This window comes from Muscardinus avellanarius, assembly GCF_963383645.1.
Source record: "Muscardinus avellanarius genome assembly, chromosome: 9".
In the NCBI taxonomy this organism is placed as follows: Eukaryota; Metazoa; Chordata; class Mammalia; order Rodentia; family Gliridae; genus Muscardinus; species Muscardinus avellanarius.
In genome coordinates, this window is record NC_137795.1 from 78,243,756 (window position 1) to 78,267,877 (window position 24,122).

At 35.2% G+C, this 24,122-nt stretch overlaps 1 protein-coding gene across 1 annotated transcript in view; it reads left to right on the forward strand.

Moving 5' to 3' along the window:
- The window catches only part of CFTR (CF transmembrane conductance regulator), a gene marked incomplete at both ends in the record, with an annotated part of 172,619 nt that overhangs the window by 118,972 nt on the left and 29,525 nt on the right, over positions 1-24,122 (forward strand). The window contains 4 exons of the mRNA XM_080700885.1: positions 5,175-5,325; positions 6,408-6,638; positions 9,738-9,838; positions 22,461-22,712. Coding sequence (XP_080557011.1) covers positions 5,175-5,325; positions 6,408-6,638; positions 9,738-9,838; positions 22,461-22,712 — 735 coding nt within the window. The remainder of the gene's footprint in view (positions 1-5,174; positions 5,326-6,407; positions 6,639-9,737; positions 9,839-22,460; positions 22,713-24,122) is intronic.

Consider the following 24,122-nt stretch of genomic DNA (forward strand, 5'->3'; position numbering starts at 1 on the left):
AACCAACAGCGGGCAGATGCAGAAAATCTAGCCTGTCATTTTGTCTTTTCTGAAATGATTGGCACAATCAAATATATTTACTGTTCCAAGTGACCCATAGCATTTTGGATTTATTTCACTTGCTGTGTTTAAAGATATAACTCAGCAGTACTTGCTAGAATTTTTTTTAATCCAGGTTTTGAGCTCATGCTTCAAAGGAGTGTTTTCTGAGTCTTTCTGTAAAATGCTGGAGATTTTGTCCTCGCTCTAGGAGTGTAAATGACTGGTCCTAAATTTAATATATTGTAGAAATTGGAACATGAATACCAAGACCTGAATGAAAAAGTATACATGAAAAATATTCAAGAAAAGTATTATTTCTCTACTATTATGGTCTATTGAATATATTCTAAATTAATTTGAGGCTCACTTGAGAAATCCTCTGGGAGAATTAAATTTTAAATATTTATATGTTGACATTTTTGATACATGTGATAATTCTCAAATCCTTTCTTTTCTACCAGTTTAAACTGTCTTTACTCAAATCTTGTTGAGGTTTATTTGTTGTTGCTTCACAGGTGATTAGACAGTCCTTTTAACTTACCAGTTTTATTTATTATTGAAGAAATCTTCAATTTAAGTAAGCAATTTAAGCATGACAATCCAAACACAGTAAAAATCTGCTTAATTTTTATTTTGTTAAGCAATTTTTCACAGGGCTTTCTTGAAATTGTGAGCTATTTGAGATGTAGTCAATTATGTTCAAATAAAAATTCATTCTGTTCTCATTTCAGGAATAGATCCATCGTACAAAATAATGCATACTTATAATTTTCCTTCTTAAAAAACACCTTAGCTTCTCTTTACTCTGTTTACTGTTGATGATATTCTGGTCAACTGGAGCACTGTATAATGAAAATGGAAGGTCTGTGTGTTCTTTTAAATGCATTGCTGTTTCATGTTGAGTAGACAATCTCTGAAGCTCTCAATTCTGTCACTTTTTTTTTTTTTTTTTTTTTTTTTTTGGTACTGGGGATGGAACCCTTCTACCTCCAGGCTACACTCCCAGATCCCGGCAGTTCTGTCACTTTTCAATTAAGGAAGCTAAGCCTGATGATGGGCCTTTCAGTTTTAAAGTTGTATTTTTCAGACTGGAATTGCACCAACCCTGACCAACATCCTGAAGGAAAACTGGGAAAAACGACACCCAAGCATGCTGCTTAGCATCTGAGCAAAATATTATTTTTCATGAAACAAAAACATATATGTTTTAATATATTAAAACCTTCAGTTCTCTGCCTCAAAGCTGGAAGGACTCTTGATTTCTTCCTCCCTTTCTTTTTTTTTACTTTTACTGGGGCGTCATAGTCTCACATCATATTGTAGTTCAGGGTGATAGTGACATACAGGCTGGTGTATGGTTGCACACTAAGTCCTGGGACTTTGGTTTCTACAATATGTCATTTGCACCTTTCCCTTGTCTCTCTATGCATCCTATCGATCCCCATTAACCACTTGCTTAAACACTTTCAAAGACTCCCCATCACTTAAAAATTAAATGACAGCTGGGCATGGTGGCGCAGGCTTGTAATCCCAGCATTTGGTAGGCAGAGACCTGAGGATCAAGGTTCATGGATAGCCTCAGCTACTTAGACCCTTTGCAACTCAGTGAAACCTTGTTTAAAAAATAAGACTAAAAAATAGGACTGGGGGTGGGGGGATGTAGCTCGGAGGTAGAATGCCCCTGGGTTCCATCCCTAGTACTGACAAAAAAAAAAAAAATTAAATGACAAATCTGGTGTTCATTGTATGGATTTGAGTATATATTTAAGACAATCTTTCCTTCCTTCCTTCCTTCTTTCCTTCCTTCCTTCCTCTCTCTCTTTCTTTCTTTCTTTCTTTCTTTCTTTCTTTCTTTCTTTCTTTCTTTCTTTCTTCTTCCTTCTCTCTTTCTTTCCTATTTCATTTTGACCCTTCATGACTATCATCTGTCCCCGCATCTCAGGCAGCCCTGTGTGGCCTTCAGTGTCAGGAATGCTTCTAAGCTGCTTCTGCGGAAATGTGCTGCCACTTCATAGGAGCAGGCTTATATGGCACCTTTAACATTTCATATTCCAGTTTTTTGCTTTGTTTTGTTTGTTTGCTCGGGATATTTAGGATTGGGGTGAAGCTGAATGGGACTTAGAAATATGTGCTCATGTGTCTTCTTATCTTGAAGTCCCTCCACTTGTCTATTTAGTTCATTCGTGCTCTCTCACTAATATTCTTGGCCTTGAGTAATTTCTGTCTAATCTATTATGAAGAAAAAAACAAGGAAACGATTTTATATTCTGTTATATAATTAGAGCATCAAATGTATTAAACCAGTGCCTTTAATTTTGCGCGTAGTGCTAAGTTATTAGGCTGTGACATCAGTCTTTAAGGATGGCCTCTAATAGAGAAAAGGGAATTTTTTTTTCCCAAGGCTGAAGCTCACTTTTCATTTATTATTTTTGGTTCAGGCAATACTCTGGGCAATTACAGTTGCCTGAAATCTGACTTCCCCCTGAATGCCATGTCACTTCCAAATGTAACTACCTTCTCAATTTTGATCTAGCATTGTGAGGTATCTTGGTCTGCTGACTGCCCAATCCCACTTGTGTCAGTCAGCTTCCTGTTACTACAGCAAATAAGTGAGATAAGTCAAATTATGCCATAAGAAGATTCATCTTGACTGAGTTTTGCAGGCTACAGTCCATGATTGTGTGGTCCTGCTGCTTTTAGGCCTCTGGTGAGACAGGACAGTGTGGCAGAGGAAAACCTCTCACCTCATGGCCAGGAGTTAAAATGAAAAAAGGGGACAGGGTCCTTCTATCCCCAAGGCCATACTCTCAGTACACAAAGACCTCCCCCAGACCCCACCCTTAGAGGTTCCATCAACTCCCAATAGCTCTAAGCTAGGAACTAAACCTTATTTAGTACATGGGCCTTTGGGAGCATTTAAGATCCAAACTATAGCACCATCCATTCTGTGTTAATATAGTTACAGAATCTCAATCATGTCAGCCATCACTGAAATCATGTCAGCCATCACTGAAATCATGTCAGCCATCACTGAAAGGGAAATGATTCTTTTTTTTTTTTGGTTGTACTGGGGTTCCTGGAAGCACTTCTACCTCCGGGCTACACTCCCAGACCTATTTTATATTTTTGAAACAGGGTCTCTTAAGCCAGCACTGCTGGCTTCGAACCTGCGAGGTCCTCCTGTCTCCGCCTCCCAAGCACGGGGATTACAAGCGTGCTCCACCACGCCCGGCTTGAAATGATGTTTTCAATAGGAAGTAAAGACTAGAATGTTTCTTATACCCACAGAATCACTTTCTCACCTAATGTTTAATGAAAACATCACCACAGTATCATTTTATGGTAAAAACGGCATCAATCAAAATGAGCACAGTGCAGTTTATAACCATCAACAGCAAACAAGAGTCCCCGATCCTCGAGGAGTAGACAAAGGCTCCCAATATCAGTGCCACAGCAATTGTATTTCAGATGTGCCGATATTTAGTGTGGTGATCGATTTAAATTCAGTCATGTTTCTACATTAACCATGTATAGAACTTAGATTTTTTTTTCTCTTCTAGCTCCAATTTCTGAGAAATAATTTGCCCTGGTTTTCATGATTGTTCTGCCATTGATGAAGTATCTTGCCATCCAGCAACTATGGCATATGGGACTTGCTCATTGTTCCAGTGGACTTGTGGGCCCAAAAGGGAATATGGAAGTTTTCTTAGATGACTAAGTGATGAATTACTGAGTCCAGTCCCTGGCACAGGAAAGATTCATCCTAGTAATTTTTTGATTGAGTGAATGGCTGGTATGCCTACATTTGATGATTGGAAATACAGAGGCGTTTTCCCTTAGAAAAGGGTCCTTGAGACATGATCATCTGAAGTTTTAGATGAAAACAGCAACCTGTTCTGAGACTCGTGCAGATCTGAGCTATACCCATTTTTGCCCCATCTGTCATATCACAGGGTTTTATTGTGACAGCTGGAAAATATACCCGTCGCCCATGGAAACTGGTAGAGAATTGGTTCATTAGTTGGCACGTGAATGTTATAATAAGTTTATTTTTAATGCTTCTTGAAGAAATACTTTATTGTAATGGGTTTTGTGAATTGTTTGCATATTTTTTATAATTTTAGAATATAGGTACTTGGTATCCTATAAAAATGTAGAATTTAGACCTTTAATTTGATCCTGAAGAATACCAATTTGATAAATTTGTTTTTGAGACTGCCTGCAGGGTTCTAGTTTATTGGTAGATAATGTGAATAGATGTCTGTAATGGATGGGCTCATCTGAAATGCAAAACTTGTTCTGACAATACCTAGTACAGAAAAAAAGTTATCTAACTTCAAATTAAATCAACCCTCTCCCCAAATCTTTTCTGAGCTGTTAAAGTATCTCCAATTATTTCAAAGAATGAGAACAAGAGAGTTGGGTAGAGGAATACAATTGATTAAATATAATTTCTTTCAATATTAAACAGGAGAAAACTATGTTCAGAGAAGTTAGAAAGTTTGCCTAAATGACTAATCTATATTTAAACCAGATATTTCTGAGTCAAAAGAATTCAAGACTATGCCCAATTTTCAAAGTTTGTCTCAACAAAATAAAGTTAACATCCACATAAGAGTTATTTCAGAATAATTGGTTTATTTATTTTGGTATTGGGTATTGAACCCAGGGGCATCCTATCTCCTAGCTATATCTCCAACTTTTTTATTTTTTACTTTGAAATATGGTTTTGCTAAGTTGCTGAAACAGACCTGAAACCTGTGATCCTGTCGTAGCCTCCCAAGTACTGGTACTTCAGGCATGTGCCACCGTGTGCAGCTTCAGAATATATTTTTAAATACAGGCAAAACAATTCATTTAAAATTATTTATCATATAAAACTTTCACATGTCTGGAAAGTGAGAATATCAGGAAATCAAAGCGCCATGTTTTCAAAACTTCAAAAATGTAACTAGCATTGACCTAAAGAAATTTACAAATTTTCATAGAACCTAGAAAATAACGAACTTTGAAATGCCTGCCATCCCAGTGAGACCACACCTGGGCTCTAGTAAAATAAATCACTGACATTCCCTGACCATTTTCCCATGTGAAAATGTTTGCTCACCCACGTGTCTTCTTTGATCCTCTAGTTGTTATTAATTGTGATCGGCGCCGTGGCAGTAGTCTCTGTTTTACAACCCTACATCTTCCTAGCGACGGTACCAGTGATCACGGCTTTTGTTTTACTGAGAGCATACTTCCTCCACACCTCGCAGCAACTCAAACAACTGGAATCTGAAGGTAGGACATTGAGTGCATGGTGCTGGACACTGTGGGAAAAAGCCACAGAGCTTCTTGGAACTGTCTGTTATTAATTGCTACCTAATAATGATTGTTGAAATAGATATGTGTGTAAAAGGTAACTACATTACAGAGTATTCACAGGTTGTTTTGTTAACTAATGACTTTATTTTGGTGGCCAAGATTTTCATTTATAATTTACTTATATCAATTAAAAATGAGGATGATACTCTCACTCAAAAGTTCTCTGGGTTCCAAAATGGTACCAGACAAGAATTCTTTCCTTAGCCCTATTGTCTTCAGAACCTTTCTTATGTTCAAGAGCTATTTTTGTGTGTTCCCAAACTCTGAAGTTCTTTGGGGAAGCACATTTTTCAGTAACAGCCTTGCTGTGGGTGCGTGTTTAGAGGATAAACTTTCAATGTGTTTCTGCTTAGAAGTTTATGAGCTAAATCAAGTCAATATACACTTTCTTGATTGGAAAATTTTTTTTAGGAGTGAACAATTCAAAATTAGACAGAAAAACAATGCGGAGGGATAACCAAGAAATGTAACTAAATAATGATAATAATTTTAAGCTGGGTGTGGTGGCGCACGCTTGTAATCCCAGTACTTGGGAGGCTGAGACAGGAGCATCCAAGTTCGCGGCCAGCCTCAGCTACTTAAAGAGGCCCTCTGCAACTTAGTGAGACCCTGTTTCAAAATAAAGAATAAAAAAAAATGGGGCTGGGGATGTAGCTCGGTGGTAGAATGCCCCTGCATCCAATTCCCAGTAACACAGTACACACACACACACACACACACACACACACACACACACACACACAATGATAATTATTTTATAATAAGCTCCCATTCATGGCAGCCAAGGAAAAAAGAAGGTTAACTCATTAAAAGCTTAACATATCCCGTCTTTGCACAGTATGACACCAAAGAGAAAGACCTTTCTAAGCAGTGATATTTATGGTATGACAAATTAAGTCTTTTTCAGTTAGTCTAAGTCTTTTTCAGAAGCATGGTACTATGAAATTACATTCGGTGTTTACACAATTCATGTTGTTTTCTCTGGGAATATTTCACAGGTCGGAGTCCAATTTTCACTCATCTTGTTACAAGCTTGAAAGGACTATGGACACTTCGAGCCTTTGGACGGCAGCCTTACTTTGAAACACTGTTCCACAAAGCTCTGAATTTACATACTGCCAACTGGTTCTTGTATCTATCAACACTGCGCTGGTTCCAAATGAGAATAGAAATGGTTTTTGTCCTCTTCTTCATTGTTGTTACCTTCGTTTCCATTTTCACAACAAAAGGTACTATGAACTCATTAACTAGTTAGCTATGCGTGTAAGCCAGAACTCCGTTAGTAAATAAAATGCTTCATTCCTGTAAGTTAAAATGTTTAGATGTCTTTAAACAGATATTTTTTAGTTTGTTAATCAGAAATATGTTGGTTCGCTGTTGAACAAATGATTTCTTTGAATTTATGTTGTTTTGATATTAAACAATTTATTTGAATTGGAGTTAGAGATAGACTTATCCCTCCTCTAACAGTTTAACTAACTGAAATACAGAGAGGGACAGATAGCAAATCTGTGATTGGGAGAAAAATATTCTTTTCATGGTAATATTGGAAAAAGGGTTCTGGTTTCAAAAGTAATAGATTTTAAAGAACTCTCTAAATAGGAGGAAAAGAAGCAAACACACACACACACACACACACACACACACACACACACACACACTCCTGTCCATCTTCCTGGTAAATTTTGTTCTTTTTATCACTGGTTGGTGAAATTCTTTATCTAATATGAATTTAACATGAAGAAAAGCTGCATTTCATAATAAGTAACATATAAGTCTATATAGACAAGTAAGTTCCTTTAAGAAGCTGAATTTCTGAGTTAAAAGAAGGGCTGAAATACTATATATAATCTTTGATGTAATATGTATATATAATATATATTTAATATAATATATTTTATATATTATATATAACATAATTATTTATATATATACAATTGACAAAAATATCAAGTCAGTGACAAACCTGTAGGATTGTTTGGTTGTAAGAAGAGAATCCTGCTCAACCCCAAATAAACCAGAGAGCCTCATGGAACTCCAGACCAAATGACACCATTGGACCCCTAGAGGGACCAGAAAAGAACTCCAAGGAGTTAGGAGTGGTTATCTTTGCCACCTCTTGGGTCTGGGCGCTGGCCTGGGTCCATTCTATTCCATGGCTGCTTTATTCATTTCTCTCTCTGAAGACTGGGTTTTGTGGTGTACCAGGCTTTGGCGCATGCACTTCCATGGCCTCTTCATTTTGGATTCCTGAATTAGCAGAGATCCTCTTTCTGATTTTAACACCCAGAGAGAACAGAACACAGGGTCCTCTGGGAGCAGGGGTCCCCCTGCAGTCCACACAGCTGCTATGAGGTCAGTTGCTCCTCCATAAGGTTTCTGTTTCTGTTTTCCTTTCAGCTGGAGCACTGGTACATAACTCTATGAAAAGAATATAATGGGCAGGCAAATAAGTGAATATTCCATAGTACAACAAGTTTTGGCAACTTCTTTTTAAATAAAGTTTCCTTTTAGAGTCAGATTATTTAAAAATTTAATGAAATATGTTAGATGGTCAACAGGATCAAAGATGGTTGAATGACATGAATAAATATCTAACAATTCAAACCAATACATCATGTGCTATATCATAATGGTTAAAAGTAGGTTGAACTCTATTTTACTAGGGCCATACTCAAAGCATTTAACCATCAGCCTTGCATAGACTCACCCAACCAAATCAGAGACCCAACCAGGGTAGACACTGGCCACTTAACTATTGTCAATCCTGGCTCTATTTATCTCTAGTTATATTAACTTGCACACATTAATTAATTTCTCTAAGATCCTAATTATCCTCATGTATAAAAAGACACAATTAATAGTACTTATCCCATTGATTTGCAGTAAGTATTAAATGTGATAATTGGAATAAAACATTTATTATAGTACCTAGTCCACAATAAACACAAATAACTTATATTACTTGCTGTTATTACTAAAATTATACTCTCATTTTGTTCTTTAAAACAAGTAATATATTGGGGTCCTAGATTAATCTTAATCAGTTAAATTATTTAGTACTCTGCTCGCTTCGGCAGCATATATACTAAAATTGGAACGATACAGAGAAGATTAGCATGGCCTCTGCGCAAGGATGACACGCAAATTCGTGAAGCGTTCCATATTTTTATACTGCTTCCCACTCCCTCTCTGCTTCCCAATAAAATAAGAAAGCCAAGAAAAAAAATTTATTTAGGACTAACACAGCAAATATGTGTTACCCATGGCATACCACCTCTTAAAGGAATTGTGGAAAGAAAAATTTTAATTAATAATCAGATGAATTATGTCTTCCAATTTTTAACCTTATAACAATGTATTATCGATACACTGTAGGTGCAAGAAAAATTGATTGAGACTCAATAATCTAAATTTATAATAACTTAAGAACATTCTTCTTAGAAAAATGTCATGGCCTTAATACTGACTATTTATGAATTTTAATTAGTGGTCCCTTCTACTCCTGAACAAACATTTACTCTAATTAACTATCGTTGAGCGTAGTTCTTCACAGGTGAACTTGGGATTTTAAAATTTTCTTTCCGAATGGCAATTTTATGCTTGTTTGGGGAAGTGCTAAGTCCATTTTCTTTCCAATAGCCTCTCATTAGCTGAGAAAAAAAGCAATCCTTGCAAAGCTACATAGCACATTTAAACACCCTGCAGATAACCACTCCAATGCATCCTTCTTTGCGTTTGAGTGTTTTGAAGAGGGGCCCACCTGAACACAGAAATTTTTCCCATTGTCCATCCTAGTATTTGTCATTACTATTATATACAGAGTATTAGTAGAAGAGAAAACAAGGCAGCTAACCAATACTGACAACCTCTTCAATACCTGAAATATTATAAAAAGGGAAATTCTTTCCTAATATTTAATCACTCTTGGATTTTTAAAGTATTTGTTGAGTATAAAATATTTGTTGAGTGTTTACTATATGAAAGCATTATACTGGTAGATGGTATGGTAAACTGAAAAGAAAGATGGTGGTGCATTCTTGTAATCCCAGTACATGGGAGGCTGAGACAGGATGATGCAGGTTCAAGGCCAGCCTCAGCTACTTAGTGAGAACCTGTTTTAAAATAAAGAATAAAAAAAAATAAGTCTGGGGGTATAGCTCAGAGGTAGAATGCCCCTGGGTTCAATCCCTAGTTCTGAAAAAAAATCAGCATAAAGTTGAAATGTAAATTTAATGTGATATGTTTTCATAGGAGTATAAGTAAAGTAGTTCACAGAAAAGGGAAATAACATAAGGTTTGCTTTTTTTCCTGTTTTTAACATGTAGGCGATGGAGAAGGATCAGTTGGTATTATTCTGACGTTAGCCATGAATATCATGAATACATTGCAGTGGGCTGTAAACTCCAGCATTGATGTGGATAGCTTGGTAAGTCATTATTGTGGTTTTTACTTTATGAAAAAATCTAGACAAACCAAAATGTATAGGCAATAACTTAAAATGTATAGATAATAACATAAGGAATAATCTATACCCAATACTGTTGCTTAAGAAATAAAATATTATGGTTAATTTAAAGGTACTCTATATCTCTGATTGATTCCACTTCTCATCTTTTCTCTCCATAGATAATCATTTTACAGATTTAATGCTGCAGGGGACATTCCTGTGCATGTCTCCTTAACCAAGATTTTTTTTTTTTTAGGACAGAAACCTAACTAGTGGAATTTCTGGGTGATAGAATTCCTCACACTCGACTCTATGTTGCTGTATTTCTTTTGAATCTGTTGTACCAATATATACTCCCATCAAGCACATATAAGGATTATCAAAGCGCCATGTCTTCAGCAATACTTTCTTTTTTCAGACCTTTAAATTTTGACAATCTGAGGAATGTGAAATGATACCTAAGAAGACAGGACAGCTTAATGGATATTTATTGGCTATTTGGGTTCCTCTTCCGCTATTTGCTTGTTCTTGTAAATTGCTAAGTTTTCAATCAGACTGGTTTGGGTTTTTTTTTCTGAACTGATTTGCAGTTTATGAATCCTGGATTTATTTTAAGCATAGTCCTTTAGTCAGTGACTTGCCTTCTTGTGTCTTTTGATGAAAAGAAGCTTTTAAGATTGATGAAGATAAATTATTAATCTTTTTCATATTTATGACTTGTGTTTTTGGTACCTTAAGAAGGCTTTTCCTATTTTGGGTTTTCCAATTCAGTATTAAAACTTTTTTTTTTTTGCAGAGCCTTGGTTCTCTAGAGCAGCAATGTTTATGTGTTAGCATTGTGTTAGGAGCTCAAGTTCCAAGGCAGCAAAAGTATGAGTTGAAAGGAAGGTAGGCAAAATTTTCTATTTTAAAATATCAAATGCGTTTTTAATTTTCAGTCAGACTGTATAGTGGAGCTGGGTTACTTTATTGATGGCTCATTTTAGGCTTTATGGAATACTGTATTGAAAATAATTCATACATTACTACATTTCCAGAGGGTCTAGAAACACAAGTCAAAAATGACTGTAACAATATTATCCCTCTTTTTGTTTAAAGTCTTTCTTCTTTCTCTGAGACAGGTCATATGTTCTCAAACTGTGCACTTTTCTTCAATGATAAAGTTTGTATAATCAGTTCTTAGCAGAACAAAATCATCATGAAATATCTCTTGCTCATGTGTCTTCATAATTTATTGAAATATTTTAATAATTTGTTAAAACATAATTAACCTTAGCATGATTTATAGTGAGTTTGTTTCTTTTCCTTCAACTCTCTGTTTTGGTTGTTTGACTAGATCTTTTTAGCATCTCAGGTCTCCTTACTTAATTCTATTCCATTATACTTTAGTAGTTAGGTCTCATAAATTATGTAAGAATGTTTCTGTTGGGAAGTAGCATAAAATATTAAATAAATATTGTGCTTGTATGAAATCTTTGCTCAACTCCACACTTGGACTTTACATTTTAATATTCTTTAGCACCTCACCTGTTAATTTATCTAAAAACATCTCTCTACCTTGTACATGCATAGTTCCTTTCTCTTTGCTGTATTAATTTCCTTGGTTTATGTAGTAGCCCCATACAATGATGTTGAACCTTTGTTAGCAGGCTCAATCTTTATGAGAGCTGCTTGAAGGCATTTTCGTTTCTCTACTGGTATCCTGGATTTGTGACCTGTGCTTTGACATTGTGTCTTTCATCTTGTGGCATAAAAGGGCCTTTGCAAGGACCTATTATGTTATAATACAGTCTATGAAAAGTATCAATATTTGCACTTGATTTCATTTTTGAAAGTCATGTTCTTTTGTTTGAATATCAAAGTGAATATATGAGTTTTCATCTCTGTGCCAAGTGGCACAAGTGGCCTTTCCTGGGCATTTATCTGGTTATTAATTCTCATCTTACTGCTGTCACCCATGCAGCTGCTAAGGTTATACAGTAACCTTTTTTTTATTTTCACCTTGCATATGTCATCAGTTGGAGGAGAGGTAGATAGAACTATGTCTCCATATGTCTGTGATGTTAGCACCAAAGGTCTTCTTACTCCTGAAACAAAGGCTCAAGCTGTTGTCATTTTTACTAAACTTTAACTGAATTTAGAGCTGAATTTAAAATGGAATAAGTAGGTTGTTTTGTTGAACACAATTTAAGTTGTGCAGGAGAAAGGTCTTCAGATTTCAGCAGAATATTTCATTTACCCATCTGGCCTAGTTTAAACATGGACACACAGTCAACTGTTAGCAAGCCCTGAAGTTACAAAAGTGGAACTATGGCTTTTATTGCCTCTTACCTGTTATTTATATCCAGATGCCCAGCTTTCTGTAGCTTCACACTAGTGAAGATAATATATGGATGATAATACTTAATTACTGTGTTGATTTAGTTTGTATTTATGATCACATATCTCAAATACCTACACAAAACTCTCCAGCAACACTTTTATTATGTGTTCCTAATAAATTCCTTACTTTATTCCCAAGGATATGTCTTTCCCACCTTCTTATCTCCTCTTAGGTGTTCCAATGATCCCACACCCTGTCCTTTGAGCCAATGACCTGTGACTTACTTCATAGAAATAAACAGGTGGACCAGAGAGAATTCCCTCACATCTTTCTACCGCCTGTGTCAGCTTCCTGCACATCTACTCAGTGTTCCACCTTCCCTTGTGTCCTGACTCCTACATACAAAGCCAATAATATTACACCTCCTTTGTGGGATCCCTTTCCTGGCATAAGAATCCTCGCCCTGATCTCTAGCTCCCCTCATATCTTTGGCCTCTTTTCAGCAAAAATTTTTGAGAAAATGCCTAACTTTATTTCCTCCTCCAATTTTTTCCATTCTTCCCACAGAAGAATTATTTCATCCTGTCACTCACTTGGCTCATGACTAACAGCTTGCAAAAGCAACACTCCTGCCTGCCTCCATCACAGAGCAGTACTGGCCATGGGTGAACCCTGATGCCATTTCCATTTCATATTTCTGCTACCTCGTTGTTCCTCTGCAGTACTTTCTGTTGGCCTGTCCTCTCTTGTGAACCTTGAAATGTCAGCGATATTGCACTTACTAGCTGTTGGTTGCCTAACCTTACAGTTCCAAAACCATCTCTTGATGACTCATGAATTCAAATCTCTAGTGTAGACTTTTTTCTGCTCTCTCAGCATACATCCATCTACAATCTTGACACCTCCATGTGTTTGTTAAACACAATTATGGAGTGTTTCCCAGTAGACTTGACACTTTAGAACATGAGTTTCTATACAGTATCCCCTCAAAATGGACCCAAAGTCTTAAGGGATTATTACAATGAGACAAAGCTTCTGCTCTACCTATTTATTTGTCTGGAAGGTTAAATAAACAAACAAGAGCCAGAAAGGATGCCAAAACTGATGTTTCAAACTTAACAATATCAAGACATCTGGTGACTAATAAATTGCTCCTATTCACAGTTTCCTCCTTTGAATGTTGAAAATTCATGTCTTCAGGACTGTCTATTTCAAAGTGAACATAACTAAAATATTTTCAGCAGTTGAACTGTATCTTGCTTCCTTAGTCTTCCAAGTGAAGCAGCAGATATCCATCCCAGTTTCCACTAAATGCCTGCCCTGTGGAACAGTCTTTCTCTAATAGGACAAGAGGAAGGAAGCCACCAGGGTGAGCAGGAAGCACAATGGACCTGCAGGGCTCATATTTAGATTCCTGTTAATGAGGCACCAGAAGGTTCTTGCATGATTGATGCAATCTGAGAAGAGTTTTCTGTCAATAGAAACTCCCTCGGTTTCTCCTTTGTCCTTTCATTGCCAGTGTTTATTTTGGGTTCCAGTAAAGATCAAGTGACTGATTGTACAGTGACCAACATGAAACCTGGGGGGAGGAGAAAAGGGAATCTGGCTTTTCTTCATGGCTTCTGATGCATACTATTAGTCTCATATTCAAAGCAGGTTCTGTTACAAGAACCTAAAGGAAGGATTCTGTCCTCACAAGTCTTTTGGCCACTAGACTTCTTTCCATCCAACCATTGTCTTTCCATCCCATATTGTGGCTGTGGTGTGAAGAGCCTGCATTCCACTGCACTCTTACTGCTGGAAAGCCCTGTGGCTTCAGGAAAATCACAGGTCCATTTTACTCAGAGTCTCATTTTTTTCATCCATAAAAATGAAATAATTAGTTTAGGAATTTTCTAAGTTTCTGACCAGGTCTAGCATTCTCTCTCTTATGAACCCTTTTCATGTGAACTATTTTCTTGTGAACTTCAATTCTTTGTTTTTGAAATATACTTTTATTAGTGTATTGTAATTCTGCACCTTGATGAGCATGTATATAGGCATTATTCCAGATCTTTATAGGAATCATGTACCTGCCCCATCCCTAAATGCTAAAGTCCATTGATTATATGCCACAACAGTTATCAGAACTGATCAAATAACTCTGACCCAATGAGCCATTAGGACCAAGAAAGATAAAGGAAACAAGAATATGATGTTCTAGAGTCGTTAATTAGTATGAGAGACATATGAGAACATTAAAGTATGTAAAAAAATTTGGAGAGTTAGGAATATTTATTGGACTTCACACCTGTCACTAACTTTCTGGGTTTAGATTTTCTCATTTATAAAATTTAGGTCACAGATTCTCAACTTGATGACACATGAAGAAACTTTGTAAAAAGTAAATATCACTCTTGGTTCACTAAGACCAAGGGAATTGGTTCTTTTGTTGGGATGCAGGGTGAGTGAGTATGCTGTCTATATTTTAAAAAGTTCTGCCTGTAATTCAAATGTGTATCTAGACATATAAATTGCTATATTAGATGCCCTCTTAGAAGCCTCTTAGCTCTGGTTTTCTGAGTCATTGCAAGAGGATGATCAAACTTTCCATAAAAGGTGAGATAGGAAATACTATCAACTTTGTGGGTTAGATAGTCTCATGGCATCTACTCAGCTAAACTTTCACAGGACAAAACAGCCTTTTATAGACGATATGTAAACAAATGATGTTCCTGAATGTGGCCTGTGGGTTGCATTCTGCTGACCTCTGGACTATGCAATATAATTTATTTTTTAAGTGATGGATCATCAGAAAATTATTTTTGTCTTATGCCAATCAATGATACATATATAAATCTCTACAGGGCATATGAAGGATGATGCTTAATGACAGAATATATCAGGAAAGCCACAATATTTCAAAATAAATAAGCCTGGAGTAAAATCTTACTGAAATAGTAAAAACCCTGCTAAAATGTTTTGATTTGTGGATTTAGATGCCTCTTCTTTAGATTGACTTTAAAATATTTTCTGTTGAAACCACACAGACCCAAGTACATTCAATACTTCCTGATAGCCTATTACATGCTTTTGAAAATAATAACACATGATAGAGTCATGTGAGTTTCAATGTGAGTAGTAGATTCAATGAGTGATTCTGACCTTTCACATAGAAGAGTGAAATTGAATTTCATCCTTTCAACTTGAGTTTTTTTTTTTGCCTGTTGGCACACTTCATACCATATATACTGAAGATCCTGCTTATTAAAAATAGGTACTTACATTTGAAAGCTCTGTTTGCTTGGAGTGTGCCTTTTGTTGCAGCAGATTTTGGTATGTGAGGATCATGATTTTCATCATTCCTGACAGTCAAAAAAAGTAACAGTGACTTGCTCTGTAATCTACTACAGTTCAGAGCAAATAAACTATTTCTGTAGAAAGCAAGCTACATAGATCTACTAAAGAGTTCCAGTTCATAGATTTCTATAAGTAATTCATTTATGTTGTTAATTTATGCCAACATAACACTTCACTGACTTTTCATGAGCTATAGAGACATATTTAATAGAAGCAGAAAGATAGCCTCATGTTTAAAGAATATATTTTGGGCAGAGAGTCTGTTTTATTGACAACCACTATCTCTTAAGTCTATATGCATGGCCTAAAGATTATGGTACTGGCTCTAAAATGGCCTTGGATCTCAGATCTGTGTTAGTGGGTGTTGAGAAGCATTTAGTTTGGGCTCACCTGGAAGTATCTGTAATTTAAGGTACTTTCATTGTTCCTTTTATGTATTCAGTTTGTGAATTTCTCCTGTAAAATGTGTGATATTTTTTGCATTGTGCCAGTTTCTCAGATGATCAAATGTATTTTTCTCAATCCTCTTAGAACTAGTTATGAGGTCTCTTTAACAATTATGCCAGCCAGTTCTCAGTCAGGGAAAATGACTTTTCTATTATCATGGCTTTTGTGGTATCATTGCAAGTTTGGGTGTCAATGTATTATTTTGAGGTCCTGGATTCAAAATAACCAAAAGGTTGTAAGGAAATAAATATATCTGTGAAGGAGGATTCTGGCTTTCTGAAAAGGGCTTTGCTACCTCCTTTTCCATCCTTATCAATTAAGAGTGAACAGGAAATTATTCTCTTCCTCCTCCTCTTCTTTCCTCTTCTTTCTCTTCTTCTTCTTCTCTCTCCTGCTTCTTTTTCTCTACCTCTTCTTCCTCTTTCTATTATTTTTTTATAGTACAGGGGATTAAACCCAGGGACATTCTACCTCTGAGCTATACTCCCAGCCCTATTTTATTTTTTTATTTCAAAATAGGGTCTCACTAAGTTGTGGAGGACCTGGCTAAGTTGGTGAGGCTGCCCATGAGCTTCCTGGGATTGTCCAGTCTCAGCCTCCCAAATACAGGCATATGAGAATTTTTTCTTTTTCTTGACTTAAATGCATACCTTATAAAGTAATGCTGAGACAAAGCTATGGAACTGTCTTTTTGTTAAGGCCGTCATCATCTCAAAAGATGCTGTTCTACTGATGCTTATATTAGCAACTTTAGATGTTCTTATAAAGATAATGAGATTCAGCTTTAAGGATTAATTTCTTCTCAAGATGTTCAGGGGAATTTTGGGATCCTAATAGAATTAAACAACCAAAGAATTTAAGACTTGATTCTTAGAGCAAAAATAATCACCTAATTTTGGCAACATTCCAATTTTATAGAATTGTATAGAATCTGCACAAGTTATGTCAGATTTTCCTCTTCACAAATGCATAATAGGTTCAGCATTTCAGTACCTGGCTTTCTCTTTGGCTTTATCTTTAACTTCTCAGTCTAAGAAAGCTGCTACTGTCTAATGTGGTGGTAGCTACAGGGAGCCTTTTCCTGGCAATTCCTCCCCAAGCACAAGAAGTCACAGCCAGAGAGATTAAGGAGTTAGTCCATAGCCACTCTGATAATTGCTAACTCTGGATTTCTTTCCAGCACAATCTAGCTGGCTGAGCAGTGACATCGTGATCTTTGGGTATCCTGTGAACACGAACAGTAGACATTTTAAAATAAGAAAGATAAATAAATGACAAAACAATAGTTTGTAATGTTGTAACTCGAATCCAAATATCAATGTATATTTTTGGGCTGAGAAGCCTAGGGGTGAAATTGTGGCCTGAATTACATGTGCTCACAGCCCCAACATTGCTCCTCACTGTGTAGACCGCAGCCTTCTGCAGAGGAGGTAGAACAATGAACTCATTCATCATTAACAAAGATTTATGAAGTGGTTGTGTGGTGCTAAGCAGCAGATGGAGAAGAGTGCTTTGAATGTTCCATTGTTTATGTGCGCTAGGAATTGAAGAAAGTCACTGGAATAGGCAGAATGGGTTTATCACCAAGCCCATGAAACATAAGCTTCAGGTCTTCTCAGTTGCATGAAGTCCTTTGAAGGCCCTACACTTAATTTTATATACATAATTTAAATGACCTAAGCCTTAGACCCCACAATGCCAATGTCCTTTTCTGAAAGCAGTCACGAATCTTTGGCTATGAAATCACAATTGCAGGAAATATGACTGAAGCTGTGGTGTATTTATTTGCTGTTTGAATATACATTTCATCAAGTGGAAGAAAGTGTCCTAGCCAATCTGGTAATCTTGCCATGTTCTGAGTAGAGTTTGCAGAGTGCCAAGGCACCTAGGAAGAGGGAGTATCTGGTCCTTTGTCCAGGCTTGCTGCCCCTGACTAGCTGATGTTTCTATCTGAGATAGTGTGTGGTCCAAAAAACTGGAGATTTTGCCCCTGTCCTGACCGTGAGCTCTCCTTTGCTGAACTTTCTCTTTGCTGCTTTTATTCCTGTAAGAGAACAAAAGATTCAATCTGGCTTTCTCTCAGCATGACTCTGGAAATAGGGGGAAATCTGAAGCTATATCAAATCATCTGTGCCTGGAAATACCAAGCAACCAGGTCCACTCATGCTGGGCACTGGATGCTTCTCAATGATATGCCTCTTTTTCTGGGGTTCACCTTGAAATATAGGCATATGCTTCCTGTGTTCTAATGTCCCCCAGAGAGAACCAGGGTTCTATCCTAGACAGAAATCTTTTATAGGAATTGGAATAGTTCCTTCATTCATGAGTACCCTTTCTTGAGTCAGAAGATAGGGTGAAGAGGGTATCTGTTTCTCAGTCATCATCACTTCATTTATGGCTATCATTTTTTAATACTATGCTTTGAGTCTTTCAGTCTTTGGCTTTTGCTTGTCTGTTTTCTAAAAGACAGGGTTTTGTTATGTTGTCCAGGCTGGCTTCAAACTCCTGGGCTCAAGCAATCTTTTTGCCTTAGCTTCCTGAGGAGCTGTGCCTGAAGGCCCTCACCCATCTTGGACTTTAGTTTCTTAAGCTCAAAAGCCAATATTCATATGACCCAAAAATGTCAACCTATCAATATCTGTGTTGAGTTTCAGAAAACAATTTTTAAAACTTGAAAGGCTAGATTTGATTCTTTCTGCTCTATTTCTGATGTGGCTTCTCCTCCCAGAGGCAGTGGAGGTAGAAAGTCTGAACTGAGAAACTGTAAGTTACAAGGAATTAGTTAGCAATTCATAGTATTATCTGGACACATCATGTATTCAAGAATGACATTTTTAGTGGTTACACCCACTATGCGGGTGTCTGCACTGGCCACTTTTTCTTCCTGTCAGAAAATGTTCTAACTCATTGATTTGAATGAATGTGTGTTCATATGTTGTGGATGAGTGCCCATTGTTAAGAAATAATATGTTCTTGGTCAGGGATATTTAACCATCCTGGGAATAAATATAATAGCCTGGCTTTGGGTCACTTTAAACAACTAGCTAAAAGAAAGATAACAAGTTACAAACTTTCGTTTTCTGAATTGAATAGGTATATTTCTATTTTCCACATTTGACATTAAATGGTCTAGACTCCTCTCAGTAGGGGGCCTCACTAATGGAGAATATAATACACAGTGCTCAAACACAAGTCTTTAGGCTAAATTTTTAAAATTGTATACTATATTCCAGTGAAATAAAAATAATGGTTTGAAGAATATTTTCTAATAACAATCACATATCACTAAGTAGTTTAGACAGCAATATTTAAGTGTTTTATGGATTGCTTGAGAGTGTTAAAAGGTGAAGGACTTTTGTTATATAGTATTTTGAAAAACTGAAGTGTTTAACAAAGCCTGGTTTAGACATAAAGTTTAGACACTATGTCTAGACGTAGTTTAGACATGCAGAGATAATAGTCTCTATTAAGTTAAGCTACCTTTGTGTATTTCTTTCTCTAAGTCATGTCAAGAGAGAGATGCTATTCTTAAGCAGAATAAATGCAAGAAGGTGTTTTAAATACATTTGAGCTAGTTCTCTGACAGTTTCATCTCATTGATAATTATAGTCTAATTTATCTTCCAGACCTTATATAGACTAACAGCTCTCTATGAATGTTAATTACAGCAAAATGCAAGAGTATGGTTTAATTTAAAATTAGGCAACATTAGCCAGTTGGGATTTAACAACCTCTTACGTTCGTTCAGAATTCAGAATTTAAAATACTACATGTGGGAACAATCATGATTGTATCCTTTTACTTCATCCAGAATTATGTATGAGTGTGGGCTTTGGACCCTTTTTGTTTCCATTAACAGTAAGTTTGACTTAAAAAGATTCTTTTCTTAAATCCTGAATGATTATTGAAGAAAAGTTAAAGATCTATTCAAGTTGAAGGAAACTGAATATAGAATCAGTGTAAAGAAGAAAGAACTTCATAAACAGAGCAGGCTTGATCAGTGGCCTGTGAAAAAAGACATTAAAATTGGAATTGCTGAGATGAACTTTTAGTTTTAATCAAGGATCAATATCTAAACTATTCTACTTTATTCCATATCAAATATAAAGATTTTTTTTTAGTTTCATCTTTTGCTAATGAAAAATAAAAACAGTAGAGATAAAAGCCCCAACTGCATTTCTACCATTTTTATTCAAAAAAAGTATTACTAAAGTCTAAGCATTACCTAGAAATGTTAATAAATTAATATTAAAAATAGATTAGCTAATATTGTAAAAAAAAAAGAATTAAGTCAACATTAGCAGTTACTAAAAAGATTTTTAAAAAAGCAGTAAAATTCAGTAAAATTCTGTCCTGTAAGCTATTAATATCTCAGGAGAGCTGGACAGCAAGATCGATGATACTGTTTTTAAAATGCTTATTTGATTATTACACATCATGAAGATGTACAAATTGTAAAAATAATGACAATTAATAAAAACCAAAAGGATAAAATGTATTTTATACTGTTATTGGTGCTTTATAGTCTTGTAGTCTCCCATCATAATGCAGTCTGCAGTGATAGTGACATACATGCTCACAGTAGTTGGTGGGTTTTTCCACAGCTCCCTTCCCACTCCTCTTTCCCTCTATATGTATGATACTGAGATTGACTTTGGAATGCTCACGTCTTTACATAATATCAGTGAAAGTGATTCCTTCATTAATTCTCCATCTACCCAATCCTCCCCTAGGCTTCCTCTCTTGCTCCACTGGCGTTTCTACTCCGTTTGTCTGAAGTCCCTCTCATATCTATATCTTGATTACTCTCTAGCTTCTGCATATGAGACAAAACATATGACCCTTCACTTTCTGTGACTGGCTAATTTCACTTAACATAATGCTCTCCAGGTCCATCCATTTTCCCTCCAATGACAGAATTTTGTTCTTTATTGCTGAGTAGTATCCCATTGTTATCATATCCCATAATTTTGTAACACATTCATCTGTTGATGGACACATAGGTTTGGTTCCATTTTTAGCTATTGCGAATTGTGCTGCTATAAACATGGATATGCATGTACTACTATAATATTCTGATTTCAGTCTCTTTGGAAAAATACCTAGGCGTGGTATAACTGGATCATATGGTGGATCCATTTCAATTTTCTGAGGAATCTCCACACTGATCTCTGTAGTGTCTGCACTAATTTTCAACCCCACAAATGATGTAGAAGAATTCTTCTTTTCTTACATTCTTGCCATCATGTATTGTTGTTTAATTTCTTGATGATTGCCATTCTAATGGAGTTTAAATAGAATCTCAGTATAGTTTTGATTTGCATGGCCCTGATTACTAACACTATTGAGCATTTTTTTCATATATTTATTGGTGGTTTGAAACTCTTCTTTTATGAAATGTCTATTTAATTCAATTGTCCATATCATGATTGGGTTACTCTTTTTAGTGTTAAGTACTGTTACATACTTAGTATATTTTATATGTTATTCCTTTATTGGAAGAATAGCTGGTAAAGATCTTCCATTCTGTAGGCTCTCTCTTTAGACCCTTTAATGGACAGAAGGATGCCTTTTAGAATTAAAAATTAAGAGACTTCAAAGTCTTCATTCTTTCTCATTTTTAATTTATATTTGTTTATTTACATATAAATTCATTTATTGTTAAAATACCTATTGAATACCTATTATATCCCAAGGTGTTTTAAGAGTCATATTCTAAATTTTAATGATAATTATTTAGAGAAATATGTTTTGGTAAAGAATTTAAGTTTCTTTTAAAAAGTTGAGCTTCCTTATTTCTGTATATATTAAAATGTACTTTATTTAATGTTATATTGGTAGATTTATATAGCATATACATATTTAATTTCTAATGTAATCTTCCTTACAGTCACATATTGAACAGCATTGGAAGTTTATATTTAAGTAATATGGGTGAAAAATGTAAATATTTACAGATGTATGTCAATGACTTAAATTTATTTGAAGATTATTGTGAAACTATTTAATATTGACTAAGCATCCAAGATTCTACTTATAATTCTCTATATAATTGTAGGTAGTTATTAATGTACTTCAAGAGAAAGGCAAGAATCTTCAACAGTGGTTTTGAAATGTGGTACATTTTACTATAATATAACATTGGTATAGCATTGTGAAGTGCTCCTTGTGGAAGTAAAGAAAAAATCCCATTGACTATATCTTCTCTTAACAATAGTTTGGTTATTTGTGTGTGGCTTGTGTAACTGAGAATTAAGTGATCACAAAGATAAACAGGTCTATACAGAGTCCATTCATATAAGTCTTGATTTTCTTTGATTAAGCTGTAATTATATCTAACTATTTCTTGTTCATTTAAAAACTTGACAAATATCTGAGTGATAAGTAGCCAGTATCACATCATCCAAGTTATTTTTTAAAGAACATCAAACTAATTATGGCACTGTCTGCAGCTCTTAAACAAACACAAATAAAATATGATTTTCATTTCAGATGCGATCTGTGAGCCGAGTGTTTAAGTTTATTGACATGCCAACAGAAGAGGGTAAACCTACCAAGTCAATCAGGCCGTCCAAGGACAGCCACCTCTCCAAAGTCATGATTATTGAGAATCAACATGTGAAGAAAGGTGACATCTGGCCCTCGGGTGGTCAAATGACTGTCAGAGACCTCACAGCAAAATATGTAGATGGTGGAAATGCCATATTAGAGAACATTTCCTTCTCAATAAGTCCTGGCCAGAGGGTAAGATTTAAACATTGCTTGTTTTTTAGATCTGTGCTCAGTAAATGAATCTCAGCAGCCTAAAGCAGTATGTTAGTAGAATCCTCTTGTAACACTACTATTATAGTCTTGGGCCAATATTTAACATACATGTTTCAAGTTGTTATTCATATGGAGTCATTATTTTTCATAGAAAATTTAAGTTGCAGAGTCTTGAATCTAAATAATCGGTTCATTTTAAATGTGATTATACTTGCAGAATATCTAAGCAATCGCTAGTTTGCCAATTAAAGAAGCTAGTGAAAAACCAAAATTGCAACATGCTTTAAATTTTCCATCTTGGAATTACCTTTCAATAAGAAAAATATTTTATTGCTAACTCATTTATTAGAGTTTTCTTCAATTTAATCAATTTGCATTCTGTCAAACGTGATATTTTTATCACGTTTATTTATTATTTATTTATTTGAACTTTTATTTATTTGAACTTTTAGCAAGATGTGTTTTTGCCTAAATAATTACTAAGAATTAGAAAAAAATTATTTACTAAGCAATAATTTTATTATTTGCTCAGACTAAATAACTGTATTTTTAAGGATTTCTTCTTGATCCCAGAATTGTGCTGTCCAAAGGAGGAATTCATTATATACAGATTTTATAAATTGATTGTTGGAGAAGGGATGGTTATTGTTTGTATACTTCATGCACATTTCTTATTCTGGATCACTCATAGACCTATACAGAAATAGTATATATTTTTAATTGATTTTAATGTTTTTGTCAAGATTGTATAAGACATAGTTAAGTTTTAAGAAAATTTGAAAACATCTTTTGTAATTAATTTCAAATAGAGATTTTAAAATATATTAAAATATAGTCAGTAAAGATGATAGGCCATCATTATTAACACTGATATAGAAAGATTATTGCTTGCTTTTCAGAATTTGATAAACATTTAATACATTAAACTAAGTTGTGCTAAAAAAAATAAGTACAGGATGAGCGAAAAGTCCCTGTTTACCATACTAAATGGCTTAAAATGGAAAATTGGAATTTTGACTCTTTTATGTCAGTATAAATAAATTGACATCACTAACACAATTTTTCATTATTTATCTATTAATCAAGAATCTGGCTTAATAATTATTTCTGTTCCTGAAGAAAAAACAGTTTTAAGTGAAAATTTTTTACATTTTAGATTACATTTTAGATTAAATTTGCCCTAATTATTAGCATCCATAGGTCTATGGACATTTAGATAACATTAGAACTCTGATAAGTTATATTTTTAACATTTTTGCTTCATTATTGTATGTGAGATGTTAGTTATGCTCTGTAACTATGTAAAACTAATGAGTTGCCTTGATTTCTCCCTTGAAATGAAAAGAAAGCATAATTAATTACTATGTTTTGCTTTACACATCAGTGGAT